The sequence below is a fragment of the Thunnus maccoyii genome, chromosome 12, assembly GCF_910596095.1.
Source record: "Thunnus maccoyii chromosome 12, fThuMac1.1, whole genome shotgun sequence".
Lineage (NCBI taxonomy): Eukaryota > Metazoa > Chordata > Actinopteri > Scombriformes > Scombridae > Thunnus > Thunnus maccoyii.
Window position 1 is genome coordinate 19940080 of NC_056544.1, and position 19608 is coordinate 19959687.

Below are 19608 nucleotides of genomic sequence, written 5' to 3' on the forward strand. Positions count from 1 at the left end.
GCTGAATTTCTGCAACGATGCAGTAAAAAAAAAAAGTTGCCTACAGGGTCTAGATCTGTAGGTGCCGGCAAACCTGTATGTGCGTGCACACAAGTTCCTCACATTCAAATATGTAACAAACCTCCAGTGTAGTTCGATACACCTCATGCTACATTTAAACTGCAAGCTTTTACGAAAGGTAGTGCATGCTCACATTCAGTAGAGTAACACTGTTTTACCTCATTTTTTTTCCCACCTTTGTTCAGCTTTGCCATGATCGGAACACCTCATGAGCAGAAGCTAGCTGTGAGAGACGTTTTTAAAATGCCATAACCTTTCATTGAGGTTGCTGAACGTCAGCAGACTCAGACACAATCGTGTGCATGAGCTTGAACACCTTGAATGATGTGTCAAAAGTCAGTTTTACACCTGCTTTGTCATGCTTCCTCTCAAGCTCACAGGAGGTCAGTTCCATCGTAGACCACAGGTTTGTCTAGACTCAGATGATACAGCACTTTCTTTGAGATGAACCTGATTAGCAAGAAAGACAGAGGAACATTAGCTCCTTCCTGTTTAGTTTTTTAGGTTTATACAATAATAGTGGTTTATGCTACAGAGATAAAAACACAAAGGCCTAACGTGACACAACACGTTATTAAAGCACAGAATGACTGACCTGGAGAAGGAGTTGTCAAAGATGAGTGTGTATTCTCCAGGGTTTCTGACTTTCATTTCTCCCTGGATTGTCTCCTTGTGGGAGTTACAGCGGGTCAGTGGGATCAAGACCTGGGGAGAGGAGAGGACAGAAGTCTTGTCTGACATGTATTAACAGCAGAGAAATGTTTCTGTATACATTAGGTACAAATCTGAAAGGGTGACAGGTATTGTGTTTGCATGTTCTCTTTATTCATATGCCAGTGTCTCACCTTAGCCTGCTCCAGTGGAGTCTCTGTACTCTCCCTGTAGACCACGCTGAAGGAGATGCTCTTAGGTTCAGAGGTAAATGTCCAGGTGACGGTGGAGCCAGGACTGCTCATGGTGATGGGGATGGTGCTGTAACAGCTGGACTTGATGAAAAGCTCTCGGGAGCTGTCCCCAAACCCGGAGATGTCATCCACCGTGAAGTGGACAGAGAGCCTACAGCAAAGAGCATAAACCAGGATACAAGATAGTTCACGTTCACATATTGTAGCACTGACTAGTGATTATTTTCGTTAGCAATTAATCTGCTGATTATTTTCTTGATTAACCTATTAATAATTTGGTTAGTAAAAAAGGTATTATGTTAATTATCATAAAGGTCAAAGAAAACCAGCAAATATTCACATTTGAGAATCTGGCATTCTTGCTAAAAAAAAAAGTTAAACAATAAATTAACTGTATAAATGAAAAATGTGGCACACTGAAGTTTGTTTAAGGATAAAGTTGCAACTTTCTATGTAATTTCGTATTCAAAGAAGAGCTAAAACAATAAGTTAATGAACTGATTAGTCAATCATCAGAAGATTTATTGGCAACTATTTTTATTTTAAGTAATTTTTCAAGCAGAAATAAAATAAATGAATTCAGCTTCTCTACTGTAAGCCTTTTTTGTCTTATATTCTAGTAGATGTGTCCTTGAGCTCTGACAAATTACAATGGAAATTTTACACTTTTTTTTTGACATTTCGTAAAATAAGTTGTAGCTTCATTTCCAAGCAAAGACCACAACATGAAGGAAGAAAGCCCAGTCTGATTGAAGCACTGTAATCTGATTAAAAATTCATGGTATATTTTTGTTTTGGGTCAGAGGTCAGCACTCTGCTCATTGGCTCTTCACCAAAACAGATGCCAGGAGCCTCAAAGCTTTCTCCATACTGAATATATTATATATTAACAAAACATATATTAAACAAACCTGTACAAAGTTACTAAAGGAGACAAACAAAAGTCCCACAAACACATACCAAGAAACATTTAGGGAAGCTGTCCATAACACACATGGATAAGTTTTATATTTCACTTCCGATTTTAAGCTTTTAGTTTTGACCAGAAGAAAACATTAAACTTCCTCTAAAAATGTAAAGCCAAACCTTGTGACCGCATCCACATGTAAACACAAACAATGCACGCATGATTTGCCGTTGTAACTTTCACTGCATGTGAAACTTACGTGAGTTCTCCAGACTTTATCAGGCAGATCTCTGCATCCTGTACTGCGGCACTGAGGTCCTCAGTTTCTTCTGATGCAATGTCTCCTGCACTGGTACTGCTTTTACTGGAGACAGCAACAGAAAACTTCTTACAAAAAATAAAAAACCCAAAGGGGAAAACAAACTTCTTCAGGGTTAACACTAATATAACTGTAAAAGTATGCATTTGTTTTGTGTTTTATATTCATACATAATGACATTTAAAGTATTTTCTGATGAGTGTCTGATCTAATTATATCCACTGTCTCTGGAACTTCAAGTCCGAGTGGGAGTAGATTTTTATACACACCATATGTAGAAAATTGAAAAAGCCTAAAAATATCTGCAATTTTCATTCATCTTTAAATATCATGCACTTGAATTTCTTTCCACTGCTGAAACATTTTCAGTTTTGGAAATGTGTTACTGTGAGAGCCTGCAGAACTGAAATGACCTAAACAGATCGTTTCAGAGGTGTCATTGTTGTAAAAGGAGGCATCTGTAAATATTAGATCTGTTTCTGTGGTTGGTATTAACCTGTCATGTCATCGTTTATAATCTGTATCGCTGACTTTGTCTGCAATCAGTACTCCCAATTCCCCTGCAAGTGAATGCATGTGAGATACTTACAGTTGTGCTGCCCCCTGCTGTCCGTGTCCAGGAGAGCAGGCAGTGGAAAAAGAGAGGGAGTCACTGTCGTAGACGCCACTCACTTCCTCCTCTGTGATGATGTCAAAAACACCATCCTCCAGCTTGTCACCTTGATCTGCCCCTAAAAAACACACATTACCTACTTGTTCAGTGTTGCATTTTCCATTCTTATCTTACTATACTGTAAAAACCATTACATACACACCACATCGTGTACTAGTATCTTATGATCTGACAGATTATAATCCTCTGTGTATGTGTGTGCTGTCACCTGAAACACTCATCACAGCTCTCCCAGCCTGGAGCAGATGGCTGAAAGGTGTGCCTGGTGTGCTGGTAGACACGTTCTCCTGTGGGTGGCGCTCAACTACTGCACTGTGCTGGTTATAACAGTCCCTGCAGCAGCGCTCTCTGTTGCCCTGCTGGGTGCTCACCGTGTTGCTGCAGCAGTAGTAACAGAAGGGACGCCCACACAGTCTGTGAATAGACATAATATAATTGAGGTAAAAATGGAATGAAATGCAGATAATTATAGTGTCGAGAGGAATAATTAGTATGTAAGGAAAACTTTTTTATTTTTTTTTATTTTTTACAGAACATGATTTATGCTTTTCATCTTTTAAGAGAGACGACACATAAAAGAAACACATAAAACCCAGAATTAACTCAAAAATTTGTCAATCATAAAAGTGTTTTGTTTTTTGGAGAGGTATGGTCTGTTTGGGATTTTGCGCAAGGCTGCTCCAAAGTTAATCAGTCAAAAAAAAGTCATCTTTAGTTTTCAGCTTTGCAGTCCCTGCTCTGATGACCTGAGAGTCCCTGCAGTGGTGCTGAGGGACAAAAAGTGTCTTTACTGTGAGCACAGAAGGGCCTGATTGTGTAATCAAAAGTAAAATGTTGAAATTAAATAGAAAAACCACTGAGGATGTAGGATATACATCTTCTTTTGACACAATTTCCACGAATGAATGAATGAAAACCATAATTTTCAAAACACTGCATGCAATTCTCATAGTGGCGGCTCATTTTCTTGCAACAGTAAATGTACTTCTTGTTGCTTTAATGCAGAACCTAAAAATTTAAGAACAAATGTCTTCAAACTCATTGAGTTAGCAAAAAAATAAACTGCTACTGCTACAACTGCTTTTATGATAAACTAAACTGTCACCATGCCCATTGTGTACATCCTAACATGCAAAACCGTAAAATAGATGTATCTTTAAATTCAACTATTAACATGTTTATCCTCAAATTCAATTGTGGTTCATCACATGTTGTCAAATTTAGTTTACAGGTGCATCTCATCATGTACTTTGATTACTCAAACATATCAACATTGAGTCTTATGTATTGTAGTTACCACAGTTCCCGAACACGGAGCTGCAAACTGACATTTACATTGATTTTAATGGATATAATTCAGCTGATTTCACTCCTGACTTACAGTTAAGTCTAAATGAGAAGTGCAACAGAAACAAAATGTCACTGGACTTCAGTGACACAGTTCCTTTAACTTGTCTTGCAATGATAAATGGAAATGTCATTATGGTTGCAGTGATGCACCAGTTATTGAATTTGTTTAAATTCGACACGTGAATAACTGCCTTTTGCAAGACAAATTACGTGTTGTGTTGCACAGTAGAACATGGTGGTAATTGTGGTAATTACACTCAGTGTTTTGAGAACTGCAGCACTTCCTGAAAATGTGCTTTAGCAATTTAGAAAAACTCTAATCATGACACTACTAATTAAAAAGTAGCAGCACTGACAGTAGTTTTATTGGCTGACATAGTGATATGTACGGTAGATTTTTAATTACTGTATACCAAAATCCATCTGACCTGCAGTTATACTTGCGGATCCACCAGCTAAACTGACTGTGACAGTCCAGACAGTAGTTGACGTCCCTCTCTGTCTCCTCATCCCGCAGTTTCTGCTCAAACTCCAGAGCATCCGTCTTCTGCCACAGTGCATCTTTCTCCCTGCAGAGAGAACCGTCAAAGATATTTGTATATGCAGTAAAATCACTAAAGACACAGTATACTAAAGATGACTGGGTGGTTTGGATGCCATGGCCAATTTAAAAGTACAATAGGCGATGCATTTTGACATCATGTCTCCACATGGCTTTGTGCATATTTCAAATCAACCTCAAGAAAAAGAAACATGAAAAACATGGTGTGCAAAGTAAATCTGAGGAAGAATGAAGGATGTTTATACCTGATGAGTTCTACAAGCCTTTCCTCCAAATTTATTTTGGTGCGGTAGAGGTCATCAAGTTCAGCAGCCGTCTTAAAATCAAAGTTCTGCTTGTCCTGTGTGATTCTCCGTAGATTTTCAGTCAACTCCTGACAGGCCCTCTGAGCTGCTGCTAAGTCCTCCTCAGTTCTGCACACATACAAACGCAGGTTGATTCATAATATGGTCCAGAAAAAAGCAAGGATTCTCATGTGATGTTGGTTTTCTCCATGCAGTTATTATTTGTAGGCTTGAATTGTAAAAAACAGCAAGAACACGTACGCCAAAACCCTTTAGGCATATAAAAAAAACAAACATCCTAATCTAAAACACACAAGATTAAAAACGTTTTCTTAACAGCTTTAATTTGGTCCAGAATGTGTGATTATGAATACAGTATCTCACCTTGATAAATTCCCTTTCAGATGGATTATCTCGTCTTCTTTCTGCTGGATGAGATTTTCGCACTGGGCCATCTGGATGTTTTTCTCCTCAATCTGTTGGCAATATCTCTGATTCTCAGCCTGCAATCAGTACAGCAAAGCGACACATTATTTCTGCTTCTACGTGAGATATGCTCGTGACCATAACATTATGATTATTTTACATGCCAAAATACACAATGTAACTGCAATTTCTGTTTTCATTTATCAATCCGACAAACACAAACACACATAGTGTTTCTGTGCATACTGTGTGTGCACCGAAACCAAAAGTGTTGTCTGCGGCGTAGGCCATATCAAACAGTTATATTTTCATTTCCTTGCCTGAAACCACTTGTAATACCGCTACACCTAATTTTCAACCATGACTTAAAAGCAACCTCAGAGGGTTTCAGTGAATAGACTGGGACTAGGCCATCTGGAAATGATAATACACCCAAATTTTTAAGTAGCGGGCTATCCTCTCACCTCTAGCTGTTTGAGTTTGTTCTCCAGGTCGCCCACCTTCTCCTGTTCAGTTGCCAGCTGTAATCTCACCTCCTGTAAATCCTGATTCACGCTCTGGATGAGAAAATATGAGCACATGGTTAAAATTCAGATATGACAGTAGTTTGTTGATGAACATCTACAGTATCTTGGCAGCCAATACCTAACATAAAACAATCCAGCAGTACATTTACATGCATTTAAGTAACCAGGTTATGCAGGATCTTCCCTTTCTTCCTCCCACCCTGAAGTCTTTGTATATGTCGCAGAGAAACTGGCACTCTACCAGAGAAATCTAGATGGGGAAATCAGCCTTCTCTAATCCTCTACCTCAGTTACAAAAAACAGGTTTCTCGTTTATGTGATGTTTAAGAAATCAGCTCACAGGAGAAAGCCGACTGTAACCCGGTTACTTGAGTGCATGTAAACACTTTTAAGCATACTGCATGTTCTTTAGCTAATCTGTTTGTGGCTGACCTCGAGTTGGCTGCCGTGGCTCATGGCTTGGCTGCTGATTTGGAACCGGAGTGCATGAATCTCCTCCTGGCTCGTCTCCTGCACAGTTTCAGCCTCCTGCTGGGCCTTGCTCAGCTCTTCCTGCAGCTCCTGCTTGGTTGCCAATAAACCGTCCTCCTTATGGAGCTTACTGAGGAGTTGCTGGTTCTCCTGATTTAGCTGAACCATGCAGCTATTCAGTCTCTCTGCCTCCTGAGCTGCCTCCTTCTCCAGATCTTGCAGCTTTGTTGACAGGCCCTCCCAGCGCAGGCGAGCCTCTTCGTTCTCAGCGGTTAGCATACACACATGCACACCGAGTTCAGCTGTTTCCGTGTTGGCTCTATGCAGTGCTTCTCTGGATTCATTGTTCTCCAGACACAAGGCTTCATAACGCAGTTTAAGCTTATTCAGTTCCTCTCTGGAGGTGGTCACCTCTGCAGCCAGACCTGCCCGAGCCTGGGCCTCACCGTCTCGTTCACGAATAAGAGCCTCCTCTCGCTCCCGGGAATGTAGAATCTCATCAACATGCCGGCGATTTAGCTCCTCTACCTGGGCCTTGAGTTGTTCTGCTAAGACACGGAGATCCTCTCTGGAGGCCTCTGTCACCTCCTGGAGAGCCTGAACTTTCATCCTCTCCTCAGTTCCTGCCAGCAGCTGAGCCCTGAGCTCCACCACCTCCTCCCTCAGCCGGTGCACCTCCCGTAGGTTGAGTTCCAGTTGAGCCTCAGCTATCACCAGTCTGAAAGGGGCCTCTTTGGTTTCCATTGAGGATGTCTGATGCTCATCGTGAAGCTTCTGCATTTTTTCATTGCTCTCCGCAGCTCCTTTTTCATCATGCACCTCCCCGGTCCTGCTCTCCAGCTCCTCGGCTCTCGCCTGCAGAAGACTGCATTTAACAGTCTGGTCTCGGAGTTTAGACTCAGTTTCCTGGAGTTTTGCGAGTAATTCTGCTTGGCTTCTTTGGGACGCTGTAAGGTTTTTCTCCAACTTTGAAGCTTTGGCAGTAAGCGAGTCAAGTTCCTCTTGAGTTTTGGCTAACTGTTTTTTCAACGAGGACTGAACCTCAAGAAGCTCCACATTTTCATGCTCAATTGTCTTCAACTGAGTGTCTGATACTTCCTTCTGGATGAGCGTCTTCTGGACGATCTCCTCCAAATGCAGGTTTTCATCTAAAAGCTTCTTCTCTCTGTCTTCCACACACAGCTTTGCAGTTTCTACCCTCCCCTTTAAGTGCGTTTCAGAAGCCTTCAAAGAAGCTAGCTGGTCTAACAAGGCTGCCCTGCTCGCAGCCAGCTCTGTAGTGCTCTCCTCACTCTTCTTAATTGTTTGGAGAAGCTTAGCATTAATTTCCATGAGATTGCTGCATTGGGTTTTGTAGTCCTCAAGATTCTCTGCTTGATCACAGGAACTGACTTCATTATCAGAAAGCTTTGAGATCAGACTTTCCTTCTCAACATTTAGCTTTTCCAACTGCTCCTCTAAATGCTTGATTCTCTCTGAACCAACGGAGAGCTCTTTCTCTCTGTTTTTGAGAGTTTTTCTTAAATCTAGGAGCTGGCTCTCTAGTGTTTCATTCTGGCTGCTGCTCGTGCTACATCTCTGCTCTATCTCCTGCCTCTCCTCCTGCAGTCTTTTCCTCAGCTCCTCTGCTTGTCGTTCTCTGCACTCCAGTGAGGCTTGTAGATCCTGAAGCTGGGCTCTCAAGTTTCCCGTCTCCTTCTCTTTCAATGTCAGTGCTCCCTGAATTCGACCAACTGCACCTTGGAGCTCTTCCAACCGTTTGAGGGCCTCCTCCCGCTCATTATGGGCCCCGGCTTTTACTTCAGCTAGCTTCTCCTCACAGCTTCTCAGCTCTTGTTCCCTGAGTTTTAGTTCCTGAGACAAACGCTCAGAGTGCCTGGCCCTGTCCTCAGCCTCTCTCTTTGCCTCCAACCTCTCTTCCTCTGCAGTCTTGAGTTTATCCAGGAGTTCCTGGATTTTCCAAGCTGAGTCACAGTAGCTAGCTGTTTGCTGGCCCTTTTCTTTAAGAGCCTCGTCCAACTTAGACAAAAGCTCCATATTTTTATTCTCAGCAGCTGTGAGTCTGTCTTTAAGTTCACTGTTTATTGCTTCCCCACAAGTTTGTTGGTGATTTGCTCTGTCCTGGCTAGCTATGTCTGTGTTAGTTTTGGGCTCTGAAGATAGTGAGTGACCAGAGGTCTTCTGAGCAACTGATAGCTGGCCTTGAAGGTCTTTCACGACATCTTTCAGTTCAGCCGACTCCTTGCCTAACTCCTCAACCCGTACCAGAAGCTCTTGCTGTCTGAGCTCTGACTGGTCGAGCTCAACGCGGAGATTCTCTGCAATGCTGCAAGAAGAGGGCTCCCCCAGTTCTCCCAGATCACCAAGGAGACTGTGACTCAAGTCTGGGATTGGGAGAAACTCCTGTGCCTGGAAAGTAGATGGAACAAGAGAGTTCTGGTCAGGTGCTTCAAACTTCAGTCGCATTTAGACAAATACTTTTTTTTTTTTAAATTGTCTTTACAAAGCATTTATATTAGTACAAGTGTATACCTGTGAGTGTGAATAGCTGCTAACCAAACTGTTGATGCTGGAGCAGCGACTGGGAGGCCTCCACAGGAAAGCTGATGAGGCAGCACCTATTGTTCGCCTTTCACATGATGAGATACTAAATGTTAATGTCACATATAACCAAAAAAAAACAGCACTCCAAGTAAGACAAACATTCAAGGACAGCTGCATGACATCTAACTGATTGGATAAAAAAATCATAACACAAAAGAGGAACTTAAGTTGACGGGAGAGAGTATTTAGGGGGCTCTATGGCAACACTTTAGTTTGCAGGTCCCCTTATTTCCACAGTAAGGATGTTTCCTGCAAAGGACTATGTAACTTGGTACCAATTATAGGAAAAAAGAGACAATGTTCTCATACAGTACAAAGTACTTCCTAATTCATACAGAGTTTTTTTAAGAACACCCAGACATAATGTAATAGTAGAAGGTAACTGTTTGAAGTGTATCAGCAGTTGTTGATTTTCAGAGGAATTGGTAAAAACTTGATGACTTCATGACCAAATGAATAGGAAAACATAAAAATCCATTTCAGATGCACTTTGTTTGAAACCTATGTTACTTTACTATATTACCTATTTTTTTTTACTAAATATTAATTCATTTGTTGGACATCTATATTATTTTGTTAAATCTGCATATTTGTTGACAATGCTTGCATGTATTTTACAACTGCAAAGCATGTTCAGTTGATGTGCTGTGCACCATTGATTACTCTGGTAAAAGAAGGTTATACCATACATACAAGGACTGTCTCAATTTGTGTCGTACCACATTATGAAATCTTTCTATGAAATTTCAACCGCTTCTCAGTTCTTTTCTAGGACATTTCTTTTCTGAGAAAGTGATGCTGATCGTGTTTACTCAAGAATTCTGATGTAAAGTGTCCATGCCCTGACAATAAAGGTTCATCTTATTTTTCTAACAGTTAAAATGAGTCATGTCTCAACTCAACTCAGCTTTATTTATATGGCACCTTTCATACAAACATGCAGCCCAAAGTGCTTCACATAGCAGGATTAAAAGAACACAGACACAAAAAAATAATTTTGAAAATAGCAAAATAGACAACAATAAATACAATTTTGCAAAAGTTAAAAATTATAACAATGAAACAATAAAGTGTTGAAAATAGATAAATAAAAGTCAGTAAAATAAAAAAAAATAGTTCTACAGAGTTTACAATAAATTAGGCTAATAACCTGTTTTCAGAGTAAGCCTATTTCTCAAAGCTTCTTAAAAAGGGCTGGTCTAGCAATATGTTGTCATATGTTTAATGTTTCTCTCTGATCCAGTACTGAAAAAAATGTCCTTTCAGCCATCCAATCACAACTCATGAGAAAAACCAAACGTGTGGGTGTAGGTACAACATGAAATAATTTCAGTTACATGATGGGAAATGATAAGCAGAAGTGCAAATATTTGTCCTCACGTACATGCTAAAAAAACAAAACCTCTGATACAGTATCTGTTCAATCTAATGTAATCCTATACAATAGCCCTAAAAAAAACCCACTAAATTTGTAAATTATACAGGATATATATTTCTTATTTGTTTGTTTGTTTATGATGTGTTTATGTTGTTGATTCAACATTTTTCAGGTAACTTGTTGCAGGTGTTGTTGCACTGCATTATATTGTAAAATTTACATAATAATCATAATAATGAAACACCACAAATTACGCTCTTAAAAAAATGTCTACCGCCTGTAGAGTGACTGAAAATTGATGACAAGGAAGTGAAAGGTTTGACAAAGGTGCTGACATGAGGAACAACGATCAGCGCTCACACACTGTCGGCAGCCTCATACTCTCACACACACACACGTTTACACACACACTCAAGCAAAAAAAAAAAAGAACTGTGAATGTTCAGGGTGATCAGATAATTAAGTGTTACTTCAAGGTGTGAAGTACCTAATACTGCTTCACCACAATTTTATATTAGCTGCACCAAATTTGTGTCTTAATCCAAATTAGTTTAGCTCTCTCTCAGATCAATTAACAAATTGTTTCCAACCCTGAGGTAGAAGAAGCCTATCTTTTATTTCTTAGTTAAGTGTCTGTTTCCACCAACACAACACCAACAATGAATTCAACACCCAGACTGAATATTGTGTTTTCCTTGAGCAAAACACAGGAAATCTTCAACTGCTGATTGGAAAAATGTAAACATAACCGTAGGCATTTGTTACCTCGCAAAGTTTGGCCAATCCGCATCAAGGTCATAACCTCTGGCCGCCACATCAAATTGGATCTGGTTGAGCTCATAAAGATGGTTGATTATGTCAGTAGTGAGGTGACACTTGAGGAAGGGACTTCGGGCATAATACCAGTCACTGCATGGGACGAATATGAACCAAAAAAACATAAACAATACCATTAAGCACACAAACAAACACACATTTTTTATTTGACACAAAACATTGTTCATACGGTTTTTCGAGCATTATGTTTCGAGTTTATACTGTGCTGTTGATGCTAAGTTGAGATATGATAAGGTAAGATGAGCTTTCATGATCCCACGCAGGGAATTTAAAGTGTCATAACAATAAAACAAAATACAAGAATAGACGCAAGCATGAAAAAGATAAAAGCATTAAAAAAATATAAATGAAACTATATTATATGCACCACAGAGAGGTTGTTAATTGTGCACTGTACTGAGAACATTCCAGGGACCAGATACATAAATGATGTGTACGCACAAAAACCATGCATACGCCATTTCCCACATATAAACTGGTATTTATAAAAACAGAATGTGCAGTGAGAATGTGTGCACCTCACGCATTCTTCAGACCAGGCGTACACCTTTTTCTAAAACGATTTGTAAAATGCCAATCAAAGGCACATTTATAAACGTAACATTGAGTAATCACTTTTGTGTGATTCATTTTATCATTCTTTTAATTTACATAGGAGTCAACATTTTATTTTGCTCTTACTTTCCTTTTTATTTCATTTCACTTAGTTGTGACACACCCTGTGAAGTCAGTTTAGATATGAGCGCTACAAACTAATCATAGATTACATTTCTGAGAAATCACTGCAGACAATGATTCACAGGTCCATGTGATGAATTAATGACATGAATGGTCTAAAGAGCTGTACAGCCACGTGTAATGTTTGCTCTGGTTGTTGAACCTCCCCAGAGTGACGCAGTGAAATGGCACTTCTTCTTTCCCATTTATTTTACTGACAGATGTACAGACTGGTGGAGCGGGCGGAAAAATGATATGAAAACGGCTGGTTCAGGGTGTGTCTTCATCCTTTTATTGCTCATTGTGCAGGTGGAAATGAGGGTCGTGCACAGTGTGCCCAGTTCCTCGGTGACTGAGATGTATAGAACAGAACCAGCTTTATAAATCTGACAAATATTCCTGACTTTGTGCGTACACAAAGTTTCAGTCATGAATCTACACACAGTTTTATGCATCTGGCCCCAGGTGTACTGAGACACAAAGAATCAGAATACCCAATGCTATTGAAAAACAGATGGAAAATGTATGTGGTTCAATCCCTTTCAACTCTACCTCCTATCCAATATTGGTCAACTCTCTCAAAATAGTAATTTAGATCATAAAACACTATTCTGGCTAAATAAAGGTAAAAAAAAATTTTAAAAAAAGCAAAAATAAAATTGACATTTGGTCTAACAGACTGAGGAAGTGAGAAGTGTCTGTAGGTGTATGTGGTCAGTTATGTGGCTGTTTTGGTTCTGTGAAAACAGAAATAAGACAAGAATCAGGAACAACTAGTCACACTTACTGAGAAAGGACACCAACAAACCGTAAGATAAAGTACTCAAATGGCGTAAAACATGACACGTCAAGACAACCTTAGGATGACAAACATAATGAAATACATATGTATGCATGTGTGTGTGTGTGTGTCATCTGACCTTGTGACCTTCTGATTAATAAGACACTGCTGCAGTGTGTCAGCAAGACGCTGGTGAACAAGTGAGTAGCGGATGAAGGCCCGTCCTTTCCCCAGCGATGTTTTTAACTGAGGACACACAAAAATAGAGACTTCAGTGTACATTCACACTCATACGCACACATTACCTTACTGCAATGTGGTCTGATACTGTTCAACATAAACTGGTTTCTACTTCCTAAATAATCTGTTTGAATGTAACAACAGTTACAGTTGCATGACATTTAAATAGGGCTGCAACTTAAGATTATTTTCATTCTCGAGTAATCTGCCCATTATTTTCCCGATTAAAAATGTCAGAAAATGGAAAAGTCCAAAAAATAGAGTCCAAGATGACATCTTCAAACGCCTTGTTTTGTCTGACCAAAAGTCCAAAACCCAAATAAACAAATCATACCAGCTCTAGTTTTAAATGACCCCAATTTAAAAAATTGTGTTTGGTTAAAATCTTACCCGACACAGAGCATTTTAGAATGTTTAAGTTTAAAGATAATCACTGCATAGACGCTAAATCTACTGTACCAAAACTCTCTGACACATTAGCAGATGGGGGGATTTAAGTAAGACAACAGACTCACAGACAGATCTACCATAAGGACACCAGCTGGGGACTCCTGTCATGTCTGTGACTGACTGACAAGAAACGAGAAGAGTAAAAGTACAATTTTTATATAAAAGCACCAAAGGTTTCCAAAAAAATAATTAGCAGTCAGCTGTTATTGATTGAACTATGTGACTTTTAAAAGAAAAACATACTGACCCATAAAAATCCCTGAAGAAACTTTAAATAACGGATATCTTTTGCTAATGAATAAATCTTCACTAGCAAAAAATTAGACATGTGGTCTTACTATGTTTGTTAAGCAGGACTTAAATTAGCTCTCACGATAGACTACAGCTTACAAATAACCCAGTTTTCCCTGAACAACGGGACAATTGAACATCACTAGAGTTGAGAAAATAAGACGAATAAACTATTAAAAATGAATCAGCAGCTATTCTGAAAGTTGAAAGTTGATTAACCATTTCAGTAATTTTTCAAGCAAAAATGTGAAAACATTTGTTGTTTCCAGCTTCTAAAATGTGAAGCTTTGCTGACTCTATTTGTCATACTTGACAGTAAACTGAATATCTTTGGGTTTTGGACTATTTGTCAGACAAAACAAGCAATCTGAAGAACATGGTGTAGGATGTGTATTTTAATTCAATTTAAGCATTCAATATATAAAAATGTTGCTAACACACCTTTTAGAAACTTATAGTACCATCAAACTCAAGAAATCTGTAATAACAAAAAGGTACAATTGGCTGACAGACACTAAATGAAACTCATTACAGTCTAGACACCCCATATTTATCGTATAGATCAGATTATTAGTACTTTTTAGAGAGACCAACATGTCTTGTATACACCAATATCCCACAAGACAAAAACAAAAGTCATGTCATTTTAAACTACTCTTAAGAGTACTCCTTAGATCTTTTCAAGCATGAAAAACCTAAATATAAGGCACACTGAAAGGTTAAACAAGCTACAAATTACATATAATATAAACTAGGAATAGAAATTTCTAACAAAATTGACTACAGCTATTCCTCTACTGAGCTCACCGCTGTGAATTCCCAGGACAGAAGGTGAAGAAGAAACAGTACAGCAGGTACAGACAGCAAGTGAATTAGCGGCACTGAGTCTTACCTGACTGACCAGAGGATTAGTCACGTGTTTGTACGGTCACTGCGTATTTGTGTATGTGTGTATATGTGTTGCACGCTATGGCAACACTGAGGCACCGAAGGAGATTTTGTGTGTGTGTGTGTGTGTGTGTGTGTGTGTGTGTGTGTGTCGCAGAGGAGGATTACCTCGGGGATGGACTTAACAAAACGGATGCCATCGTTAGCTCCCTTGATCTTAATCAGGCAGTCGCAGAAATAATCCCAGTAGTCTTTCCTCTGGCCAAGAAAGGTTGTCTTTTCTTTCTGATCAAACTAAGAAACACACATCATCTTATTATTGCATTACCGAACAACATCCTCAACAATGTGGATAGTACAACAAGTTTGTGTGACAGGAAATGTGTGATGTGTTCAGGAAATCTGGTTTGTAATTAATATACTTCCTTTGAGCTTTCCCCCAGTTTAACCTTGTCTGTCTAGAGCTGTGGTTCCCAAACTAGAGGTTGAGACCCCTCCAAAGGGTCACAAAAGGCTTAAATGGACAGGACTGACTTTTTTTCTTATATTTGCTATTTCTCTACTGACGTACTCTCTAAAAACTATCTGACAAGTTAAGAGAAAAATAAATCCCTCCTTGGTGGAATTGCTCACAACTCATTGATATCTGAAACCTGTGATGAGAAGTCACAAGTGCTTTACTTTAAAGGACGGGTTCACAATTTTTCAAGTCTGTGTTAAACAAGACTAGGCCAAAACCTAGTATATGTCAGAACCTTGTATGGTCAATGTGTGCAATTGTGGCCAATTTGTTAACAGGGATAGTCAGTGGTAGTGTCTATAATGTGAATTCCTTGATATTAAATGTTCATCTGCAATTTTCTGTAGTGGTAATGGTGGTAATATTTGTTGTTAAAGTGTACGGAAGTAGCATATCATATGACGTGGTTAAGCAATGTTTGAGTAAAAAAAAGGGTATAAATGCAGTTACAACTCATACCTTGGGAAATTAGATTTGAGAGAACTTATTTTAACTTTAACTATAACTATTCTAACTATCTGTTAACTCCCGCTGCTCTTTCATCTGTATCTATCTGCGGATGTCTGTAAACATATGGTCTCATCCATATGTTTATGTAGGATTAACATTCTAGGCAAACAGTCCGTCAGCTGTGTGACTTTATATCTGCACCGTGACGTCTTTCAGAGCACACAAACACCGTAAATACACCTGTCACCTGCCCAGCACGGTGCTCTTAAACTGCAGACACCGTGGCTACACTGTATTTACATACAGTCTATGGGCTACACACAGTACGGCATGGCTATGATAACGATGCTAACCATGCAGGCTGGTAAAATGGATCTGTCGCATCTCTTTGTATCCGCGGGTTTATGTTCCTGTTAGTGTCAGAACCTCTTTTTGAGACGATTCGGTTAGTAAATGTATGTTTTTAAATCTTATTTCTGGGCTGCGCTCAGGGGCTCCCCTGTAAACGCCCCCCTGAGGACGTAATTTAAACTGTTTGTGCCAATTCATTTTAAAAGAGCAACGGCCAATGGGGAAACTCCAACACTGGGCCGGTCGACCGATGGTGTAACTTCTAGGGCTGTAGTCTGCTGGTCGACTGGTCGATTAGTTGGTCGATATGCTCTCGTCCGACTAAATTCTCATTGGTCGAATAATCTCCGTGTTATTTTCATAAGGAGAAAAGTGCTACATCAATAGCTTTCCAGGAGTAATCCATTATTTCCTGCGGCGAGAGGTACAGACTAACAAATTACCTGTATTCAAAACACCCCCGTTGTTTTCACAACTTTGAACTCGCCCAACCTAATGGAGCCTGCTGGGTCTAACTATACTCAATGTTTATTGAATGTACTGAAAGTTTACTGAATCTGTGTTTCTCCATAATGACACAACAAGAACCCCCGCCAGGCCAAAATAAATTATATTTTTTAATATTCGACAGCGTTTGGGAGTCTCTGTGCATCGCTGTTCCGGTACGTGAGTCAACCTCTGTCGTTGCCTGGGAAACCACTGGTAGCGTGGCTCCGTTAAGGAGTATATTTGTGTAGCGTGTGGGAAAGAGCGAGGGGCAGAGAAGTGACGGTGGATGCAAGCGAGGCAGAGGAGAAGGTTAGTAGTAAGTTGTCAGTCTGGCAGTAGATGTACAGTACAGACTACAATGTGTCAGTTAATAAATGCTAAAAAGTCAAGTCTGTTGTTTCCCCAAATGCTGGAAAAGTGAAGGGGGTTAGCTCCAAAGTTACCAACAATGGGTTAGCCTAACTTGAAGACATAAAACAGAGAAATACAGAACAGAGAAATGTGTGGTTGCCGAGTTTACTGTGCTCTCTGTCCCATTACCCCGCCCCCCCGCGCGCGACTAATCGATTAGTTGAAGATTATGTACGATTTTAGTCGACCAAGATTTTCTTTGGTTGGCTACAGCCCTAGTAACTTCATCACTCACTGAGTCTGTCTGTCAGTTACAGACATTTCGGGTTATACAGGTCCAGCCAAACAACAGTCAGGTGCTCAAATGAACACTGAAACATGTTTTTCTTGACATAATCATTCCTCTTTTGCATACTGGCCATTAGAAGATGCTTTCATAATGCACTTACAATGTAAGTGATGGGACACAAAATCCACAAGCCTCCTTCTGTGCAAAAGTTTATCCAAGGCTAATATGAAGCTTCAGCTGACCAAATTAGTCATTTTGCCCAAAATGACTTTGTGGACAAACTGTGGATTTTGTCTCCCATCACTTAAATTGTAAGTGCATTTGAAGGGGATCTTTTAATACCAAGAATGAACAGGAGGGATGATTACAGTGAGGAAAACCTCTTTCAGTGTTCATATGGCCACCTGACTATTGTTTTAAGACAGACTTTATTGTGAACCTATCCTATAAGGGTTAGAAATACAAAAAGGAGTTGACTTTGGTCTAGAGCACTGGTTCTCAATCTTTTTAGCTTGTGACTCTCTGAGTCGAAGCAATATTTACTTTCAAACACTTGTCACAGGTTTCATATGTTTGAGCAGTAGTAGTAGTAGTAGTAGTAGTAGTAGTAGTAGTTGTAGTAATATTTAGAGGCTTGAAAAGGTAAAACTTGCCACTATTTCATGAGAAAAAAGCGAACATATGAGAAAAGTCAGAAAAAATAAAGAAAAAATGTGTTGTCTTTGTAAAATGTCCACTTTATTTTCCTTGCAAACTCTAAATAAAATAACTCCCTTTAGTTTTGCTGTAATTATTGTAAATGGGTAGATTTAGGTACCATACCTGTAGCAGGTATTCTAGTTTATAGAAAAACTTGTGCAGGTTGCCGCTGTCATCAGTTATGGGTTCACCGCACTCCTTGTGTTCTTTACTCAACTCTTGCACAGCATCTAAACAAGACAGTTATTAACACTTACACACACAAATACCAACATATGTTCTTGTGCACACATACAGGACAAAGAATAGATAGTAGTAGCAGTCATTTACAGTTGCTGTTGATCAGTCATAGAAGAGTTGTTTTGATGTGATACTTTTCTACTTCACTTGTGTACACAGACTGCTTCAGGTTCTTATTACAAAGAAACTGTAAGAGATGGATGTTTACTGTGTGTGTGGACAGCTTAATTACCATGAAGATCTCTGATTATCCTCTGCAGTTGATTATCTCCAACTGATGAGGAGGAGGCCATTGTGGGGGACAAGGGGCAATGTAGTCAGGAAGCCAAATTCTGCATGAAGGATTAGAAATACAGAGATTCCCATTATTTTGGATATTTCAGAAATGTAAACACTCTTACTTATTTCCCTGACTTGTCAAGAAAATACCCAATCATTAACTTAGAGCACATGACTGTAAAAATATGCCAAAGCTGATGCAATTGGGAAGTAAACAAAAAATAATAGTCCTAAATCAATTTCCTCCCGTCGCTTATTACTGTCATAATCATAAAAAAACAATGCCAATTCTTGCTCTCTAAGAACCTGATGAGGCAACTTATTCCACAGAGGTGTTTATGACATAGTTGAGATGACACTGATGATACTACAGTAGCTAAGTACAAGTTAGCAAAATTTCCCTACAGACAGTGGGGGTTACAACATTTGCATCACGACGACAGGTGAAAGCGAATCACTGTTTGGAGATACCGTGTGCTTATCAGACCTCACTTACGCAATATTTATCTACTGTCACCATTACAGAACAGAGGAGTTGACTTACATCACTTGCAAACAGCTTTATAATGCAACAGACCGCAGCATAAACATCGATATGACAGGGTAACGTTAGACGCACGCTAACGTTAATTATAGGACATGCACCTGCTCTCGGCTCCTCATTTCCTGGTGTTATTAAACGTAAATTTACGTTACAAACCAAGGCAGTCTGATTGTAAATAAAGCGAAAAAGCTCTACATTAAATAAATAGTTAAATAAAGGACGTACTTGATGTGAAAAATGGTCCAGAGTGTGCAGTTTGGAGGCGATTCAGCAGAAACTTGCTAGCATTGGGGGGTGGGCGCTGAGAATGATTGACAGGCCGAATGGACAAATAGGCGCCAGTAACTGCTGAGATCTTTCCTAGTTTGGTTGAGAGACACGTGATAAATAAACAGAAAGCTGAAAAGTGTGGTGTGCATACTAAACATAATATTCTATATTTTATCGAAGAGAATATCAGAACATGTATACAAATAATATTTATATTACTATGACGTCAATATTTAAGATGTTTTTTTTTAATTAATTAAAAAAGGAGCTCAAATTTAGATGTTGTTATATTAAGGGATTTTTAACAAGAGAAATTGAGGACTAATAAATTGCTAATGGCATCAAGATGCAAAAATTACACAAAAATACAAGTACATATTTTTCTATTTTTTGGTGGTAAATATGAATAGAAACATATTTTAATATTTTTCAAAATCTATCTTTAATTGATCTTTG

General features: G+C 39.3%; 1 protein-coding gene across 2 annotated transcripts; it reads right to left on the reverse strand.

Moving 5' to 3' along the window:
* Window positions 1-231: 231 nt before the first annotated feature.
* LOC121908819 (FYVE and coiled-coil domain-containing protein 1-like) lies at window positions 232-19193 on the reverse strand. Of its 2 annotated transcripts, none has more exons than XM_042429123.1 (18): window positions 19108-19193; window positions 18292-18391; window positions 17943-18049; window positions 14839-14964; window positions 12941-13047; window positions 11232-11375; window positions 9017-9113; window positions 6446-8893; window positions 5951-6043; window positions 5445-5563; window positions 5022-5189; window positions 4643-4783; window positions 3073-3278; window positions 2781-2922; window positions 2132-2236; window positions 906-1116; window positions 656-765; window positions 232-510 (listed from the first exon to the last, which is right to left on the reverse strand). In XM_042429123.1, the coding sequence occupies exons 2-18, from the start codon at window positions 18350-18352 to the stop codon at window positions 435-437; spliced, it is 4461 nt and encodes a 1486-aa protein (XP_042285057.1). In that variant the 5' UTR covers window positions 18353-18391; window positions 19108-19193; the 3' UTR covers window positions 232-434. The 2 variants fall into 2 exon arrangements, with proteins under 2 accessions (XP_042285057.1, XP_042285058.1); XM_042429124.1 differs by lacking the exon at window positions 19108-19193 and adding an exon at window positions 18883-18986.
* Between the last annotated feature and the right edge of the window lie 415 nt (window positions 19194-19608).